Raw genomic sequence first — 22086 nt, 5'->3', positions numbered from 1 at the left:
CCAGATAACATAAATGCATAAACATTAAAATCAATTACCGATGCCAGATCCAAGATATGTCGACCTCCAATATTGATAACCTTTACTAAACCATGTCGCCCTGCATTGTCGATGACCAAAAAAATCCTTTTGTCTTGTCAGTGTTGGTGTCAGTGTAGTATGTGTGAAGTGTCTGTCGGTAAACAACTGAACCAAAGTATGAAGCCAGAGCACAATACCATGTTGCCATCAATGAAAACAAAGTGAAACTAACCAATTGAGTGTCAATTGCCAACAATGTTGATGACTGAAAGAGTACTACCAGTGGAGAATTCTTGTTAGGTAATAAATTGGTTTCATGGGCTAGGAAGAAACAAGATTCAGTATCTCTATCTACTATTGAAGCTGAGTACATTGTTGTTACTAGTAATTGCACTCAGATAGTTTGGATGAAGCAAATGTTGAAAGATATGAGAGTTATTCATGATGAGCTTATTGCTATATATTGTGATAATTTTAGTGCTATAAACATGTCAAATAATCTAGTACAACATTCAAACTCTAAGCATATATCGATCAAATATAACTACTTGAGAGAGCAATTCAGTGAACGAAAGGTGAAGCTAGAGTATGTATCTACAAAGGAATAAATTGTTGATATTTTCACTAAACCTTTACCAATAGATACATTTGTCTATTTGAGAGACAAGTTAGGGGTATCCACCCATCCTGATGAGAGTTATATGCATTGAGTTGCATCAATCTGGTGGAATTTATTGCCTTATTGTTCTATGTGCATTGATGAGTTGGTGTTGCTCCTCTGCTAGAGTAGTCTGTTGATTTTGTTGTTTATCCCAGGGGGAGAGAGATTCATGATTCTGTATTGGGAGATATTTTAATTTTTTGTTTTGGAGATTTTTTGCATTTCTATCAAACAAGGAGAGAGATCATGTGAAAAACTGCTTTATCTATTTTGATCTTAGAGGGAGTTTGTTGATGATATCTTCTTTCTTCACATTGATTGTTTTTCACATTCATATGTTGCCATAAATGCCAAAGGGGGAGATTGTTAGATTTGATTGTTGTCATTTCTGCTACTAAGATATATTGTTTTTATTGATGTCAACAAATTCCTATGATTTATTCTAGTGATTTTGGAAAGAAATTCTAATCCGGTTTTGAAGTTTGGTTTTGTTGATCATTGTTTTGCAGAATTCGGTATTTGCTCCGGTATATTCCAGTGTGATCAGATCTTGTGCTGAGACTTTGGGATATTGTTTGGGATGATCTTTTGTATCTTCATTTCTGATGGTTCATGATTTGGTTCTTCGCAAGTTATCTTTATTGATGACAGTTGTTGATTGGTTGTGTTCTTGAGCTTTCTAGATGTTGATTGATGAAGATTTGAAAGTGGTGGTGGTGCAACTGTTCTGCATGGTTCCAACGTGCTTGCTGGTGTTTCCTAGTCATGTCCTATTAATTTTGGTGATCTGCATTGATTGTTGTGCGATTTTTTGGTGCTTTCTATGAACCGGTGATGATTTTCATGTTATGCGGTATTTTTAGTGGTGTAGCATGTTGTGGTTGATCTTGGTGTGATGTATAATGGATGTGATCATTTGGGAATTTTAATTAGGTCCATGCTATGTAATATAAATGATTATATTGTTTTGGTGATCGATCTTTGTATCGTGTAACGTAACTTTTATATTATGAGTTGAGGGTTGAGAGTTTAGCTGACCTTGTTATCAAGGTTGATGATTTGTATTTATAGGTGATATACTTATGTAACTTAGGTGTCAGTATTGTGTCTACATTATCAAAGAGAGTTGATTGTGCAAATAAGAGACTTATCATTCAATGTAGTGTAAAGGTGAGATTGGTGTTGCAGAGTAGACAATTGTGCTTAACCAAATTGTCATTAGGCATTTGTAGATGCTATCATTCCAGTTCATTTCTTTCGAATTGTAATCTAAATCATATTGTAAGTCAGTGGGACTTTCCTGAGGGTTGTAACCTTCTGGGCATATATCTTTTGAGCAGTGATCTCTAGTTAGTGTGTCTGAATGGATGTGCATTCCTCATTGTAATATTTTCACATATTGCTGCAAAGTATCATCTAACTGTAGATAGGTTCCAATTGTGGTTTTTCCCTTAACTAGGTTTTTCACATCAAAATATTGGTGTTGTGTGTTGTGTTGTTGATTTTCTTATCTAATTCATTGCTAGAGTTTATCAGTTTATGTTTCAAAGTTTAATTTTCTTTAATTTGGTGAAGAATGATTAGAATGATTTACCCCCACCCCCCTCTCAGTCTTCCTTCTTGATAGCTGCTAACATGGGCTTGGGTTGGGTTTAGGTTTAATGTTATAATTAGGGATAGAATTTGATTTAGGGGCAGAGTTACTTGGTTAGGTTTAAAATAGAGTTATGGTTAGGACAGGGTTAGGGTTAGTGTTAAAGATAAAATTAGTGTTAGTTTTTTATTAGGTTTTGCATTTGGGTTTGAGATAGATTCAAGGTTAGGGTTAGGTATGGATTAGGATTAGGATTATTGCTATCATACAATTGTAAACCTATCCCTTAACCTAACCATTATTAAACCTTAACCCTAATACTCATTGAAGATTGATTTAACCCTAACCCTAGTCAAACTCTAATCCTTAATTCGAATGCTAATAAAATATTTACCTTAATTACCTTAAACACAAAATTGAATGTTAATCCTAATCCTAACCCTATTTCTAGCCTTAATCATAATTTTACCCTAATCCTAATCATAATTGAATCCTAACCCGAACCTTGATGCTATGAAAATTTAAATCTCAACCCTAACACTAACCTAGGTAATCTTTATTATAAAAAAATTACCCTAATGCTATCCTTAATTGAATCCTACCCTTAATTGAACCCTAACCTTGATTAAACCATTAACCTAGGTAAAAATTACCACTAATCAAGCCTTAGTCCTAATATTAATTATATTGTAACTTTAAGCATAATAGCAACCCTATTTGAACACTAATTCTAATCAAACCCTATCCTGAATTACAACACCAATCCTATTTTTAAGCATAGTTCTAACCTTGAGAAAATATATATAATTAGAACCCAAAACATGAATAGGTGATTAAATAATGTTGATAAATTTATATAATCAAAACCCTATCACTAACCATAACCATAACCCAAATTGAACCTGAAACCTAACTATAATAATCATTAAACCTTTATTTCACCCTCAATAAACTACAACCCTAACTTCAAACCCTAATAAAAGAGAACCCTTAATTAACTTAACCTTAATTTCTCAATAAAGAGAACTAAATGTCTAAAAAGCTATTAACTTTCCTCAAATAATCAATGACAAATTTCACTTAACAACTTGATATGACAATGACATGAACCTTCAAAAGTGTTCAAAGACACATAACAAGTATATTTTTTTTTTAATTTTAAGTGTTGTGTAGTAATAAACCAAGTGTATGACTTATCTCTTCATAAATATTGTAGACTAATTATTAACATCATCCGTGTGTGTAATAGTTCAATAATTTTTTATTTTAAAACTTAGAAATTTTTTCAATTAAGAGAAATAAGAAGAAAAACAATAGAATAGATTCTTTGTATACAAAATAGTCTTAGTTACAATCTTCTGACTTTCAAGAAGAATGCAAAACATGAATTAAGAAGCCTCCACTTCCATCACAAGACATTGAATTAAGATTCCACAAAATTCCAAATAAAACAATCATTATAAATTTTTAAAAGTAAATAAGCATGCTAATATCACTTTCCTTTCATTTTCCTATCTCATTCTATACTTTTTTACATTAATTTGATGTTCGATAAAATTCAGAAGAGCATTGAACAAAATAAAATAAAAGAAGAATTCAAACATGAGAACACCTTCTACACATAACTCATTGAAATTATCAATGCTAAAATCATAATAACAATAATACTCCAATTAACTGTTAGAAAACAACTAAATGCACTAACCATTCTTCATCCTTGCTTCAGACAATCATATCATTATCACTTGATAGGCTTCACTTCCATGCAAAGAGGATAGTCCATTAATCCTTTCCCCTTTGTACTAGCTTTTTCCATGAAACAACAAATAGTTTGAATTAATTTGGTTTTGAATCTACAAAATTTTTACCAATTCGCTTAATCCTAGCATTCTTGTGACACAACTGGATCAAAGTCAAAGGGCCGGTAGAAGCCTCTCAAACTTTTATTTATTCAGTGGGGCCCATATGTGTAGGGTCAAATTGAAAGAATCGCCAGCAACAAGCCTAGACATGTATACCTCATTCAAATGCCCAAAATATTGTTCACACCAATCAATCTACATATCTGCCAGAGCACTTGACTACACATTGCCACGAAGAGATGAACGCCTTAATTGCAAAAATATGGTATTTTATTGGGCTCTTCACTATGCTCCAAAATTATCTCCCTCCTTAGTTGCATGAAATCTTAATGCAATGGTATTCGTCCGTACATGATAATTTCAATCCTCCTCTCTACCAGTTGGATGTTCCAGAAGTCAAAGACAATTCTGGTCTAAGAAACAATGATCTTTATGAGAGCATGCAACAGTATCTGGAAAGTCTACATGACATTGCTCCAAGGCAGACTGTATTTCTTGCTAAGAAATCCTGCAATGTGTGCTTCTCTAGCCAATGATGAGGAAGTGGAGGATTTCTTCCAAGGAGTCACACTTGTTAGTTATAAACAAGCAAGAAAAAATAATGGAATGAAACTAAAACAGATATAAACATATAACACAAGTTTTAACATGGTTCACCATTAAGTAGCTACGTTCACCAAAAACATAGGGAGTAATCTCTATTAATCAATAATGCAAATACAACACAACATCAAGCATGGACTGTACTTAGTATTTATAATCATATAGAGCCTTCAAGCTAAGAGTTTCCAAAAGATGAATGGTTGTGATAGGTGGGCTTCACATCCCAACAATCTCCCACTTGAAGCTCAACTAGCACAGCCATGCTCTCAACATTCCTTGCATTTCCAATTCTTCACTCTGCAATCAGGCACATCAAAGACTTCAATTTTGCTAAATTTTTTTCACAGACACTATGGATAAGCCTTCTCCATCTCAAATCAGAGTTAAAAATACCCCCACCTCCTACTTTTTTAGGCACAAACTTGTACATTAATCCACAATGAGGAATACCATGTTTTGCAGGTTCAAACTTATAGTAAAAAAACCACTCATTCCTTCCTCTTCAGCTATCCTCCAGAGATTACAAGCATTGACTATTAGATTCCACTCTATGCTAGCTATTGTGGCAAGCATATCATCAGCATCAGAATGAGCTAGTATGATTAGAGGTGAAACATCACCTTCTTTTTTAGATACAGATAATTCATCCAAAATACCCAACTCGAGTAAGCTCTTCCCAATCCCTCTTTCATGTAAAATGGGCTGATCAATAATTCCAAGAATCGAAATTCCTTTGTGAACAAGAGCTATAAGTGTCCCAAATAAAGGCTTCCCTGTTATAAAGCTTTTTGAGCCATTGATGAGATCTAAAAGCCAAAAATATTTTGCATTGTGTCCATTGCGAGTCCATTCATTCTGCTCTCCATATATTGCATGTGTTGAGAAGTGTTGAGAAAAAATAGAACACATGGCTTTTTCATCAGCACGATCTGCTATTGTAAGAGAGCTTAAGTCATTCTTGTCCAGAATATCTACATGACTGTGAAAGTATTGGTGAATGGGCTTCCTTGCAGCATCTACAAGTTGCAAGTAATGGATGGCGAGGGGGAGGACGAGGGTTCGAATCAGGAAGGTGAGCTTCTCAATGACATTGAAAGTTTTAATGGCCCCATGACCCAAAACTCCATTTGCCACCATGGGCAACCCAACACTCCATGCCCTTTGCTCCTCCAACAAGGTATCCGACGTGGATATAGAGCTTTTAGACCTCAACATTTCCTGAAGAAGGTTACTATGTTGGCAATGGACATAGCAGGTTCGTTCTGTAGACAACACTCGATCTCCTGGCCTATATTTGTGCTCCCTTTGGCAATTACCACTTCCACGATGAGGAAATCTATCTAGAGGCTTGTGCTCATTATCATCAACAACCGAGTTAGCAAGTGTGCCCACAACCCATTCAAGAACTCCATCTCTATCGTAACGGTTTGCATTCCTCAGACACAAAAAGGCCCACATCATTACCCACAAATTCATTAGAATGTCCAGTAGTGTCAAATACTGGCAAGGTTGGAAACCTCTCTACCCCATTGCCTTCCTCAGAAGCTGCAACTGCACAGGTAGTTAGACTGATTCCACTATAGGGGGGCCCATTCTCTAATTTCTCAGCCTCTATAGCTTCCATCACCGGCTAACTCTATATTACTTTGTCCAGTCAGTCGTGATTAATTGTTTCAAACAGGGTCCGCTTATCTAGACATTCATTCGCCTCTTCGACTTCCAAAATTTGAACTCAGCACATGGTGTCCTTGTCCTCTGTATTTATTTATGCTTCCACAGAACCTGAAACATTATCCAATATGGTAAAAATTGTATTGAGGGTGCCCAATTCCTTTTTCAGCTCTTCATTTCTTTTTTCTACAGAAAACTCCCCCTCTTTCGTAAATTTCTCTCGCAAATTTGTCATTTCATCTTCCATACTATATATTCACTCTGTGACTATAAAAATTTCCTCTTTTAGTCTCTCAATTCGTTAGTACAGGTAATCTTCTGAGTTGTTAGCCTCACCTTCTTCAGGGTCATCTTCATTTGACAAATTCGAGATTGCATCCTGCTCACCCCGGGAGGCATCCTTCTCATCTTGGAAGGCAAAAAAACCAGTCTCTTCTTCCTCAAACAACGAATACTTCAAATCCTCTTCTTTTTCAGCCGAAGTCTCCTCCTTTTTCCAGCCATCCCACCACTGAACATGATTTTGGGTTTCAACCTCCACTTGGACATCACTCTCTACCGAGTCTAGATAGCCAATAAATTTTTTGATGACTGATTCGGCTTCATCATCTGATTTGGCCTCATCATCTAAAACTTCAGCTTGTTTGTTGATAACATAAAAGCACCTAGCACCAGGATCGAACAAAAAATAAGGGCACACATCTCCAAGATCAACCACCCAATCAGATCTCATCTCTGCTCAACATTTCACCATAGCTCTGATACCAATTGTTAGTTATAAATGGGCAAACAAAACATAATGGAATGAAACTAAAACAGACATAAACACATAACACAAGTTTTAACATGGTTCACCACTAAGTGGCTACGTCCACCAAAAATGCAGGGAGTAATGTCTATTAATCAATAATGAAAATACAACACAACATCAAACATGTATTATACTCAGTATTTATAATCATATAGAGCCTTCAAGCGATGAGTCTCTAGAAGACGAATGGTTGTGACCGTTGAGCTTCACATCCGAACAACACTGCGGTGGAAGCACACAGCGGAGACTGTGTTCAAATCAACAAAGAGAGGCAGAGCTTCACTCTCAAACTGCCAAAGGCAGACAAAGCCTTCCTCTCCACTTACATCAATCACATTATAAGACGGGAAGAGGATTTTAGTAGAGAGAATAAAGAAGTCAAGCTCTACAACAATACAGGCGATGCTATCTACGGGTATGGATGGACCGGCATTCCGTTCAAGCATTCCTCCACATTGGACAAAATCGCTCTCCATCCTCCTCTCAAACGCAAGAATCTTATGGATCTTGACCATTTTAAGCGAGGAAAGGAATTTTACAGCCGGATTGGGCGTTCGTGGAAGCGAGCCTACCTTCTTCACGGCCCACCTGGAACGGGGAAATCAAGCCTTGTGCCCGCTAGGAATGATTTGTACGACCTCGAGCTCACTCAGGTGAAGAACAATGCAGAGCTTCGTGCGCTTCTCACCCAAACAAAGGAAAAATCTGTGATTATTATTGAAGACATCGATTTCTCACTGCATCTAACTGACAGGGTTTCGAGGCTTTCTGACGACGATGAAGAGGAGAACAGTAGCAGCAAAGTTACTCTGTCTGGTTTTCTCAATTTCATAGACGGATTGTGGTCCTGCTGCGGAGAGGAGCGTATTATTGTGTTTACGACCAACCACAAGGATATGCTTGATCCAGCTCTGCTCAGGTGTGGGAGGATGGACATGCACATTCTGATCTCTTTCTGCACTTTTTCCTGCATTTAAATCTCTTGCTTTCAATTATTTGGAGATAGAGGATCACCCGCTCTTTTCCATCGTGGAAGAGAAGACGGGATGCGGGGCTGAGATGACTCTTGCAGATTTTATAGAAGTTCTGATGAATAAAATGGACGACCCAGATGAAGCTTCGCCTGATTTGATTTCTGTGCTGGATGGATAGAAAAGAGTAAGGAATGCTCCCCTTACATCTTGATCTACACAAAGTGAAGGGTAAAGAGAAGAAATACAAATAACGGAGGAGACTACGTAGAATGTAATTTGAGTGTTTATCGTCCATTCTTAGTTATCTAGATTAATATGCGCTCTGGTATTTCGACCGTTTAATCAAGTATTTGCCACCAAATTTCAATGCCTTGTTTGCTTGTGTAAATCTAATTCAGAGTGTCACTAGATCATAATTGTATATCAGTTTGAAGGAGTTTACATTTATAATATGTATATTAGAAAGATGATTCTCAGAATACATGTTTCATGTAAAAATCGGAAGTAGATGTCTTTTAAGTATTCAAGTATAATTCATGATACATTGTGAAGGTGATGGTTAAGGTATGATCAATATATTTGCTAGTTGTGAAGTAAGATCTTTTCGTGTATATCTAACCATTTCTCTTGATTTTAAACTCATATAATAGATATAATAATAATTACAAATCAATTAATTATAAAGATAATCATCTCGTCTATAAAAAAATAAAAATGCAATCCCATCTAGATAAGAATTCACTTGCATCAATCAACCATAAAAATTCATTACTTCTATCAAATGTAATAAATGTTCCTTAAAAATTCATTACTTCTATCAAATGTAATACATGTTCCTAAAAATCGTCGACTCTTCATCATAATTGATTCTTTCGAAGAGTGCAATATTATATCCTAAAAGGAGTGCTCTCCGTTCTCGCTTGCAAAGAACTATGACTACAATACTCAAGATTGACCGTACTCAAGATTTTGAAACTCGTAAGCATAATAATAATAACAATTTATTATAAGTTGTGAAGATTGTAATTCCCGACCTCGAGCGTGCGCAGTTTGTTGCGCGTGGTGTACTTAAAAGTTTTAACGATGTGTACGGTAAAATTGTCGTTTTGATAGCGAGACGACGCTTAGAGTCTCTATAAAACATGAAAAACTATTGTCATCTAACCAAAACTGTGAGCGAGCACTTGACTTCCACATAAATATGGAATTGGAAGCCTTAATCGGAAAGATCTTATCCATACTCGGGATTCTGACATTCGTACAGAGCTATTTTCCCCCACAGGTACGCCAAATCGTGAGACAATGGGTGATGCGCATTTTTGACTGCGTAAATATATGTTGCTGCGTGAGCCTCCCAGAATTCAAAGGAAAGCACGGATGGAACATGAACGAGCTGTACACGGACGCGGAAGAGTACGTGAAAACTCTGGAAAGCGCCTCGGAAGCTCGCAATTTAACGGCGTATCGAGGCATAAATGCGAGAGAGTTGGGCATCTCTCCCGACACAGAACAACTCATCCACGACTCATTCCGCGGAGTTAGAATGTGCTGGACCCAACACACCATACAGAAAATGGTGGACAAAGAAACCGTTGAAAGACAGGCCTATACTCTCAAAATGAACAAACTAGACCAGAACCTCCTCAAGGCCTATTTGAACCACGTATCGGAAAAGGCGGCGGAGCATAAACTGGGCAAAAGGGAACTCAAATTATATACCAACAGTGGAGTTTGCGCCATTCGTGGACAAGGATGGAATAGCATGCCTTTCAAGCACCCATCTACTTTTCATACGCTCGCACTCGATCCATCCATAAAGAAAACAATTATCAATGATCTTGATCGATTTAAGGCCGGAAAAGATTTCTACAGACAGATCGGTCGCGCCTGGAAACGCGGTTACCTTCTTCATGGCCCTCCCGGAACGGGAAAGTCCAGCTTAATTGCCGCCGTGGCAAACTACATGAAATATGACATCTATGATCTTGAACTCACGAAGGTCTCTCATAACCAGGAGCTCCGTGCCCTTCTTACTCAGACCAGTGAAAAGGCCATCATTGTTATCGAGGATATTGACTGCTCGCTTGATCTTACGGATAGAGAGTGCAAAGAGAAGGCCACAGAAAGCAAGCTGCGAAGTCAACTTACCCTTTCTGGTTTGCTCAATTTTACGGATGGATTGTGGTCTTGCTGCGGTGAGGAGCGTATTATTATCTTTACTACTAACCACCCTGAACATCTCGATCCCGCTCTTCTTAGATGTGGGAGAATGGATGTCCACATTGAACTCTCTTACTGCAACTTCGCTGTTTTTAAAATTCTCGCTTTCAATTATTTGAGAATTGAAGTTCACGAACTTTATCCTTTGGTGGAGGAGAAGATCGCTTCCGGGGCCGAGATGACTCCCGCTGAAATTATAGAAATTCTGATGAGTAAAGTGGACACTCCTGAAGAAGCAATGACCACTGTGGTTAGTGCTCTGGATGCAAAAATTAAGAAAAAACAGGATCATCGTCAGTCCCAATCTTCCCAAACGGAGAAGGAAGAAAAATGCATCACGAAGGCAGAGATAAATCCTGAAAATGATGCCGTGGAAGACTTTTAAAAGTTGAGTTTGCCACTGTAGATGCACGTCTTTACCTGAGTGCATGGCCCTGCGTATCACCTAGAACAGAGTTTCTTTCAAATTTCACTATACTGGTATGTATCTATACGATGTTCAACGGATACGTGGATAGGCTACCAAAAATAAAACATAGGTATATTTTAACATGTATATTTTGACATATGATTAGAGCATGATTCTTATATGAAATAACTTTTTGGAATTATTAAATAATAATATAATAATATGTTATTGTAGCATTATTATTTTAAATTAATATTTTGTATTTTTAAATTGTAAGAGATATTGTAATTGAATCTTGACAAAACATCATGTAATTTCAATTCTTACCCACAATTTAATTGTTGATATAATTTGGAGAACTTACAATTGAATTTTTTAACACTTTTGTTCATAATGATATATTATTAAAACATAGTCCACTAGTATATCAAAGTATAAAGACAATAGTACTAAATTATATTGCACTATGCACTGAGTTTATTGTATACTAACCAAACCAAGAATTCAATTTAATTTGTAATAAACAAAACTAAAATTGTTCTTGCTTGCGTCTTTAAAATAATAAAATACAACATGATAAGGGAAATGGGAAATTAACTATATTTTCACATTTATATTTAGTCAAATAGAAAGTAGAGGATAATTTATGTCTGCTTTTAATTATATGTACATCCAAAACTATGGACAAACTAAATGACTTGAAGGAAAAGTAATAAGCATAGATACTATGTATTTTGAGAGAGATGATATCTAAAATGATACCAATAAATAATATAATATAAAATACTAAAATGAAAGTGAAATTAAAGAAAACCGTGCCAAGGTGTGGAGACCAGTGAGTTAAACAAATTTCATAATTAAAGTATCAAAAGAATTGGAAATAAATTATAAAATTTTGGAGTGATGTAGAAGTGTAGGAGGGTTTATATAAAACATAAATATGTGAGGAATAAAAAATGAATCTAAATTCAAAATATGAATCACAGAAAAGTTATTTTGGGCTAGAAATAAGGAAATTATTATTCAAGAGAAGCACTAAATAAATATTTGAGAAAAATGCATCTAACAAAGCTCTTTGAAAATAGTCATATCAATATACATCACAAGAAGGTGAGGTGATATTATATATGTCTACATAATCAGACTTCTCCAAAAGAAAGAATTTGAATTCAATGAACATGATGTGGGTAAGAAATTTGGGTCTTTGTCGACCTGCTCCAAAAATTCAAACATTTGATGCACAGATAGGTATAAAAGGAAGCCTACCCCCTCATTTGGTAACTAAAAAGGGGAACCTATAACTTTAGCTAAGATCCTAGTTCCACTTTAGGAAAATCAATTCAATTCTATGTGAGAAAGAATTCAATTATTCATCAAACATTGAAGAAGAAGTTGAAATTAAGATCAATTATTCATGTTCAAGCATCCATTATCAACCTTCTATGAAGACATCCTACATATTTGCATGAGGATTCAAGAAAAAATCAACAAGGAATTGTCCTAGGAGCAATGAGTAAGGAATTTGATAGTGTAGATGATGATAGTCAAAGCTAGATTTTGAAGGCACAAAAAGCGAAGGACCAAGGTGACCAGCTGTTCTCGATCCCAAGGATTTATGACAACCTTTCAATGGCGGTTTTTGTGTATCATCATGACTAGAAAATATCTTCTCGACCAAAGGATGAAGGCAAGGTCTATTCCCCTTAGTCGCAACAATTCAGCCTAAATCTTCTATCACAAGTTGTGATCCATTCTCCTTCATCATATCTATGTTTATAGCACTGCATGATATCTGGAACATTTTGTTAATGGTTTTTTATGTCAATTTCTCATTCTTTATCCTAGATCTAGCATTAAAAATCAACCCTAATTCAAATTTAGTTTTCAACTCTAATAAGGAAAGATTTAACCTAATTTTAATTCAATCATTTTAGGATTTGATCAATCAAGTTCAATTCTTTTACCCTAATGTAAGGTGATCCCATGGAAATTAGTGGACTTTATGCAAGTAAGTTGTTGAATCCCTAATTTTCACCATCTTACAATTGTATAATAGCCTTTTATGAGCTACAACCTTCCTATGAGATGTGTTATATTTTTTGAAGCCTTGAAAGATTGCACTAGGTGCTAAATAAGCTTTATGGCCAATTTTGAATTCTTTCATTGAATATGTTAGATGTTAGCTTCGTCAAACTAATGCATGGAACTTTCTAACCTCTTTAAATGGTTTGTTTGAATTTATTTAATCATTAGGCAATGGTACAACCACTTCTTGGCTTTCACAAGTGGAACAACTAGAAGTTTATTTCAACTCCTCTTAATTTTTTCCCACACAGCAATTAAAATTTTTCGTTTTTCTTCATCCAGACATACACAAAAAACAAAACAAAAAATTTATGCCTGGAAGACCTCTAGATCTATTTCTTTTGAATTGATAATCACTTTCAAATAATTTGTCACACAATCTTCTTGAAATCAACACACCTTCAAACCCTTTGTGAATTTACCAAGGATTGATTAAGTGTATTTTTGTCCAAAAAAATAATATCCACCTTATGGTTTTCATCCTAGGTTGAATAGTTGAAAAATAGCTTAGACAATATCATTTTTTCTTTCCCAATCCTTTCATAATTCTCCTACAACTCTCCAAAAAAATAATTATAAAAAATCACTTTTCAAATTTTGATTCTTTTTGGTCATAATAGTGACTTTATACTATTCTATTTTATTCAACAAAATATTTAAGTCATCAACATTATTAAATAAATACAAGTGTCATAAAATAATTAATTTAAACAACTTAAAATAATTGATTAATTTACTTTCCCTTTGTAACTTGAGCCAAAATTGGGGACAATAGAGCAGGCCTCATTCTCCTCCAATCTTGACCATCCATCTTTTGATGAGTCTTGAACCTCAATTTAACCATCAAAAAATCTATAAATTAGAGTCTTTATCCTCCACCATTATCACTTCATAGACACTAAACTTATGCTACTATGTTCATCATCAAAATTGATATATTGTGAAGGCTATGCTACTGGGAGAGCTAACCACATTTGAACCAGATTTAAAATAAAATCAAGTGAGAAGGGTACATCACTTTGGCTCAATCAGGAAAACATAAAAGGTAAAAAAATTTAGATAAATTTATATTAATGTAATTCTAGTTTATTTTTTATGTCTTTTATATTTTTCAACATCTTCAAAATCCATATAGAAGGAAAAAAAATCAAAAGAGATAGAACTCTCACTACTCTAGTATTTTTGAGGGTGAATATATTTTCTCCATTAGTGCCTCTATATTATGCTAAATCCATGCCTATTATCTATTGGAACTCCATGAAAAGAAACTATCCTATTAAATTAAATGGAATTAATAAATTAAGTATATAAAAACCTTAAAATTCATAAAATTAACAAATGAAAATTTACTTCCATCTAGTCAAAACTATCACAAAACAATCTAAAAAGAAGGAAATTCCTAGTTTTTCCTCACCAGTAGTGGTGACAAGGAGGCTCTCGACAAAGTGACCTAGGGAGAGTTACAAAGGTGCTCAATTACCCTACCCTTTAGTCAAGTAAACATGTATGACTAACAAGGATGATCCTAATTGTTCAATGTGCAAATCCTACGCATGTAAAAATAAACAAATTTAAAAGGAAAAAGAATGAGTTAATTGTTCCAAAGCCTTCATAACCTTAACTTTTACCTAAAGAGACAATCATAGCCAAATTAAATGAACATTCTTCGAACAAATAACAAAATTTATGATTTATAAAAAGGTGGACAGGCATGTACCCTCATAGAGTATTACATAACCATAGAAAACCGCCACTTAGGGTGCACGAGAAGAGCATACCTAGCAAAACCCAAACCCAAATAACAAAGACCAACAAAAAAAACTAACACAAACTAAACTAGAGATAGATCCAACAATAGAAAACCACTAACACAACAAAACCAATGAAGTCAACAAACTACAAAAGGAACAAAGAGATGACCTATTGGGTGGAGGCATTACCTTCCTACCAATCCTTGCACAAACTAAGAACTTTGTCAAGGAAGGAAATGTTTTTGTTTGAATCTTTAACAAAATTAGGGGTACCAAAATCTGAAGTTTCCTTAATCATGGAAGTAGGGAGCTCCACCGATGTAGAAGGAGACAAAACATTCTACTTGCATTTGGCTCTCCTCTGATCAATTTAATCATGTATAGCTTTGAGAGAAGCTGAATTTTTCACCACCATATCCTAGCTTCATTTGTCCAATTCCTCAATCTTTCCCATCAAGAGCTCCTAGTTCTCTTTCAATTCTAGAACAATTCTGTTCTCATTTTTCTACATCACCTTCTCTGAGAGCTCATTCAATATCCCCTCAAATATTTTCTAGTTCTCCATATTCTTGGTCATATCACTTGTCTCTTCCCAAACCCATTCATCTTTGAAATCCATAACCCATTTATCCACTCTTACCCTCGCCGTAGCCACCATTTCTAGCCTATTGATTTTTTTGATTACCACATCAAACTATGAGATAAGCCATTTGATAACCATTTCTTGTCTCTCAACATTCTCCTCCAAATTTTAAATTGTATCATCAGTATCTATGAGGGCCTTTTTAGGTTCAAAGGATTCTTGATTAGGGGAAAATGGGGCCACATCCTTAGATGTAGTTGGAGACAATTTGGATTCTAAATTAGAGAAAGATTCATAGTCCTCAATCTCCTCCTAATCACTAGACTCTAACATGTCCCCTTTATTAGGGCATGGGTTAGAAGAGGACTTTTTCTTTGCCTCTTTACTAGGTTTAAAATGAGTGGGAGCAAGTTTGAGCTTAAAGGTAGAACCAATAGCCAAGTTACTTCTAGTCATAGGGGCCCCAGAGATCTCAATCACTAGATTTTGTTTTAGTAGGAGATTAGAGGGCTTAGGGAAACCACTCGAATGGGTTAAAGAAAGATAAAAATTATATGGCCTGAGGATTAAACCTTGATGAAGGGGCAGGAAGTTCTTTGACTTAACTCTACCAACAAATTAGGATAAAGATAAACAAACCCCCAAAGAAAAGTTCATGCGGATTCCATACCTCAATTGATTTGACATGGGTAGCATCTAAGTGTGAAATCTTTTATAACGAGCATCAAGGGTAAATAATTTCATCAAAATAAGGGTCACATCCTTCAATTTTCTGGAGAGCTCTTCTTAGTTGTAACCACTTTGTAGTTTCGACACTCCCTCGCCCTTCTAGAATAATAGATTGGATTCTTCATTATATGAACCCTTTGACTTCTTAGGAAATTTAATTACATCCCGGAAGAGTCCAGTACTGATCACAATCAAGTATGGAATCACTTTGAAAGAGACTTTGTCAATCAACCTCCACCAAGTTTTTTGAAAGCTCCGGGTTGAAACCATGCATGACCTCCACATAACTATCTAAATTACCCTTGACAATTTTCTACCATACCTCTGGTTTGCACTTGAATTCCTCATGATTATTGGGTTTTACTTGGATTAAGTCCCCCCCCCCAAATTTGCACCACTAAGAGCTTCTTAACCAAAACTAGGTGGGTGAAGCAAAAACTAGCAGTCTGGGTGTCACAACACTTATGAGGAGAAATGGCATTGCTTCTTGAAAAGAACGCCCACCAATCATGTAGAATATTACCTGCCAAAATACTAGTTAGGGTAAAAATGAGAATTCTTGAATTATACCCCATCATTATACTTAATTTCCTTCTAGATTGTCACATGAACCAAATCTGGAAGATAACAAGAATTAGTCCAAATTTTTAAATTCTCTGAAATTGGACATAAAAAAACCATCCTATCTACAACTTTGTTTCCTTCCCTCGTGTGAATTAGGCCAATGTGGCTAATGCCACAAATGAGATATTTACACTTTTCCACCAACACTTTGTATTTCCAATATGGAGAAGCTTCATTTTTAAGGATAAGGATTGTGTTTCTTGAGTCACCTTCTATAATAATTCAATTGTACTTTCCTTCATTAATAATGATTAGATAAAAATAAGTGGCAGCGACCTCAACAAAGCTTGATGTTTGCACTTCCAGGTTGACCACATAAGCCAACACAAATTTTCCACTGTGGTCATGGACAACACCAACCCCACCTACCAAATGTGGGTTCCCTTAGGACGAGTCATGAATGTTTAACTTCAGCCAACCAGAATCAGGAAGGCCCATTTAATTAAATTTTTTAATCCAATAGGTGGGGCTATGAATGTAGTCAAAGATTCAGCTAAACCCCAAGACTTTTTAATTCACTAACCCAAATTAGAGTGGGGAGATAAGTGTGTACATTTTGCAAAGGTACTCAGGTTCTCTTTGACATTAGAAACAATGGTAGTGACAAGCACCTCCCAACAACACCTCCTATACCTAAAAATTATGTTGTTTCTTTCTTTCCCCAACCACCATCCCAAATGGAAGAGATCTTATCACCATAGCTCTTTAATAAGGGGATTATTTGAATGGGGGACCAATTGGAAACACGAGCCTTTAACTCTCTAGGCCAAATCTAGTTAATAAATAATAGATTGGAGATCCTTTCTCTAATGATCCAAAATAAATTATAATGAAATATGATCGATATGATGTGATTGATTCTTTCTTCTTCCCTCTTGCACAACACATATTTGTTGACAAATTGGAAACCACATTTTCTTAAATTATGAATAGTGAGGATCCTGCCATGGCACATAGTCCACCAAAAGAAACAAACCTTGGGGATCGTACAAAATTTCCCAAGGATCAATGAGTTGAATTGGGATTGGGGAGAAGGAGAAGCCAATTCAAAACTTGAGTGAACCAAATACTTCCCATCCTTAGAGGGGACCCAAACTAGTCTATCGCCAACCTCGTATGTAAAACAATTGATATTATTGATTATCTTATGGAGCTCTAAATTTGTTGTTCTCAACAGAGGGTTGACTTTGTGAACAAGTAATAAAAGAAAATTGTAGGAAATGGATATTTTGACAATTCTCTACTTGTTGGACTTTGTGAACCTAAATACTTAAGGCTAGTCTCCTTGATTTTTTTTTCCTATAGACCATTTGTTTACATGTTTCTATCACTATTTGACAATTTTATTTTCTCACCACTCTCTTCTTTCCCATTCCATCTTGATCGTTATTATTAAAAATAATGTTTTTACATATATTCCTAATGTTATCTAGTAGGCTCAGTTTTAGTTCATATTTTCATCCATCATTTCTACAAATCAAGAAAAGTCAATATATGCATGCACATTGAACTATCCAACAATATTAGGTCCTCTTATGCTTGGTATACAATAAATTTAAGCTAATCATTTATCAAAAATAAACTTGGTTTGGTTCATTTGGGTTGCATGTTATTCTTGCATAAAAAGGCACACAATCAAGGTAGTACCTCTAGCCAATGATGACAATAAGCTCTATTGTTATTTTTTATTGTCTATATATTTACTCTCAGTATCTTAATATCCTCCTTCAAGTTTTTTCAATGCTTATTTTGAACCACTCTCTCATATTACTTATCCTTCTCACTTTCTAAAATTATTATTTTGACTGCTTTAATTTATAGAGGTATCTAGGAGAGCTTGACTTTTTTTAGCCAAACAATGTTAAATTACAAGGTCACCTAAGAGACCAATATTAATTTATAGGGTTGCTCAAATGATCTATCCTAATAAGATGTGTGACTTAACCTTAACACTAGAAATTGTTTGTTAAATTGACATTTGCATGTCATTCATATTTATTTATTTTTTCTTACTTTTCATTTTGAACTTTATGTTCTCATTTAGGTTAATAGATTGTTTTCTTCCCTAATTTCTTCCATTCTTTAAATTTAATCCCTCATTCAATATTTAGTCATATTTTTCCTCTCATCCCCTTTCATATTTGTTTGTATAGGCCCTTTTGTTTCTCATTCATATGAGTATAGAATGCATAAAGAATAGAATGATAGAAAAAAGTATAGGATGCATAAAGAATAGAACTATAGAAAAAAACTTTTTATTCCGCAAAAGAAGATTAAATATTCTTCTAGGTTCTTTAATTTTTCAAAAGCAATTTAATTTGAAACCTTGACTTATTTTAGTAATTAGATTGCATTAATTTTCCTAAGGACTATTACACTTTGTTGATGTTTCCTAGTTAGTTCAAAATTTATCACCTTAGGTAGAATAATATTTAATCTACTTGGAATCTTGCAAATAGATAATGAAGTTTCTTTGGAAACATCTCAAAAAATAAAAATTCCAAAAAAATCTGATATAAGTTGTGCATGAAAATCATATAAAAATAGTTTTTCAAGTAGATAATTAGTTCACACTCTATTTTAAAAAAGAAGAAGAGGATAGTCCAATTATATTTTCCCCTTTGTACTAGCCTTTTACATGAAAGAAAAAATAGTTTGGATTGATTTGGTAAGGTCAAATTGAAAACTACAAACGTTTTACCAATTCGTTTAAGCCTAGCATGTTTGTGAAACCACGAAGCACTAACGTGCCGCCCAAATATTGTTCTGGCTAGTTACTCTATATCTCTACGAAGGCACCTGATAATGGACAATTGCAAAAATATGGTCTTTTATTGGCCTCTTCACTATGCTCCGAAATTATCTTTTCCTGAGTATTTATCTCTGCATGTTTATTACAGCCCTCCTCTCTATTAGTTGGACGTTCCAGAAGTCAAAGTCAATTCTGGACTGAGCAACAATGATCTTTATGAGACTATGCAGTAGTATCTTGAAAGTTGACAAGGCATTGCTCCGAGGCAGGTTGTTCAATTAAATGAAATATTTTAATCTTTAGTTAATTTTTTTGTCTTCATTCAAATGTAATAATTTTTCAATATTGGATTGTCTCTTCAATTTCTGATGAGGACATAAATGTAGTCATCTTTCAGCTTCTTTGAAAGCTTATAAATAAGCTCAATTTCAATCTAAAAGATAGAGTTACAAACATACAACTCCTAGGATAAGTTTGTCAAGCTGTGACATATATCTCGTCTATCGAGTTAGCCAATTTGTATCAGCTTTCATGGAGTCCACATGCATACATCTCTTTCATGAGTTTGCCTAATTTGTATGGACTTGGGCATACATCTCTACCACAAGTTTGCCCAAATTGGACATTCAAGGACATACATCTCTTTCAGGAGTTTTCCCAAAATTGTATGGTTTTTAAATATATATCGATTGAAATGAAGCTTTCACATGGTTTATTATGTATTTACAATACCACCATTTCTTCTTTGGTTATTATCCCTGAATTGGCAAAATATTTCAGATCACATAACCATAATAACGAGTTATTATAATTATGAACATCGTAATTTATGATTGCAATGATATGTGAGGTAATAATGTCATTTTGATCGCAAAACGACAATTAGAGTATATAAATCATGCAAAAATATTATCATCTAACGAAAACTATGAGCGAGCACTTGATTAATTTGCAGAGAAAGATGGACTTGGAAGCCTTAATCGGAAAGATATTCCACATACTAGGGTTTACGACATTCGTACAGAGCTGTCTTCCCCCACAATTACACCAAATCATGAGGCAATGGTTGATCCACATGTTGCAAGTAATTTCTCCTACATGTTCTCTTAAAGTCTATCACCATCTAACTTCAGTTCCACCATTCAACTTCCACTGCCATGCTGTAGTTCATGGCTCAATTATATAGTGATTTAATAAAGATTTTAATTTGCATTGATTTTAGATCAACACCAATGCATGCAATGCATGAAATAATAAGTGCAGTATAACTGTAGCTTTCATGTTTACTCCTAAGGTTGTATTCTCTATATACGAATTCCATTTTCTGAGTTATAATTTATACAAAAAAAGATCTCTCTATCGAGTCAATATGCAATGTAATCCCATTTATTCTGAATAATTAATTTTTTGTTTATTTTCTCTTTGCAGTAACAGTTTTTGTACCCTATGTGTGTGCTATGTTTTATCTTTGTGCTTTTCAGATTGGTATGAGAGCCAGCCATTGAGTGCAGTAGAAGGATTTAAGAAGATTGCAATAAGTTTTTAGCTCCTAGGAGATACATTGCCAGGATAAAGAATATCCACATGTAGAGCTAAAAGATATTGCTAAGATTGTTGTTTATAATAAAGGGATTCCATTTTTTGGAAGAGAATGGAAACACGACTATTGATATTGCTGCCAAGGAAGAATGGAGAAGTTGTGGAAAGACGAAAGGCTGCTAGAAGTTCTAGGTGTATTGTAAAAAGAAAAGATAAAGATCACAGAGAAGAGGGCCAAAAGGTTGCTAACCACTATTCATGGGTTACGATAGTAGAAAGGAGATTAGTCGTATGCCAAATAAAAGAAGTCGTAGCCATTAAGTCACTCCTATCACATGCATGCCATAAGACGAAGATGAGAATAAAAGATATTTTTTTTGGTGTTTGAACAATGATTCAATTTTTGTTTCTCTATTTATTGTCTATTGTTGGCATTATAACAGACAAGGAGAGATTGTTGGCATTTCAATAAGGATATTGAGAAGGTTGTTGATGATTATGGATATAACTGATTAAGGATGTTTACTGTCTTAATATTATTATTTTGTCATTAATGTCAAGAAATTGATTTTCTAATTTAGTATGATGTTGCCATATCTTGAGAAGTATGATTTCATGAGTATAAAGATGTCGGTAAAAGACATAGAAAGAATATGATGAATAAGGGGAGAAATAAGTTATTCAATGGGAAACTATTACCAAGTTAGACAATGATGAGATCATGATATTTAGATTGTTTTGATATCATACATATGTTATTGATTGTAAGGTTAATACTATACTATGCTACCGAGCAAAGAACCTAGTTGGTAAACAATAAGGAACCTAGTCGATAAACCCTAAGGTTATCGCTATCGGTTAATGAAGGCGGTATGTCTACCGAGTGAAGTTTAGTATTTACCATGTTGCAACCGAGTAATAACAGAATGCATTGAATGAATAAAAGCATTATTTAATGAAGGAAGCTGATGAGCTGGCTATGATTAAATGATTGGTATGCCATGAATAAAGTTTGTTAAAGAATCTATGGCAAAGGAAAATCGGCAGGAAGATCTATAGCTCAGATTGAACCGCAATACCCTAGCACAAGTTCCAAGAAATGTATGCAAGTTCCAAGGCAAGGTAAAACATTTTCAGATCAAAGGATACATTGAACCTAGTCAAAGTTTGAAGATCTGATGGCTATGATTGATCATG

At 34.8% G+C, this 22086-nt stretch overlaps 1 protein-coding gene across 1 annotated transcript; it reads left to right on the top strand.

Annotated features, from left to right (window-relative positions):
- The first annotated feature begins 9398 nt into the window (after positions 1 to 9398).
- On the top strand, positions 9399 to 10802 carry LOC131035666 (AAA-ATPase At4g25835-like). Its single transcript, XM_059220656.1, has one exon. The coding sequence runs from the start codon at positions 9399 to 9401 to the stop codon at positions 10800 to 10802; it is 1404 nt and encodes a 467-aa protein (XP_059076639.1).
- Positions 10803 to 22086: the final 11284 nt, after the last annotated feature.

This window comes from Cryptomeria japonica, chromosome 5 (genome assembly GCF_030272615.1).
Source record: "Cryptomeria japonica chromosome 5, Sugi_1.0, whole genome shotgun sequence".
NCBI lineage: Eukaryota > Viridiplantae > Streptophyta > Pinopsida > Cupressales > Cupressaceae > Cryptomeria > Cryptomeria japonica.
Note: the sequence above shows the minus strand (reverse complement) of the source record. Positions and strands in the feature narration are given on the sequence as shown.

Bases quoted from the DNA above. Each gene is read 5' to 3' on its own strand.
- LOC131035666 (XM_059220656.1), top strand. From the start codon at position 9,399: ATGGAATTGGAAGCCTTAATCGGAAAGATCTTATCCATACTCGGGATT.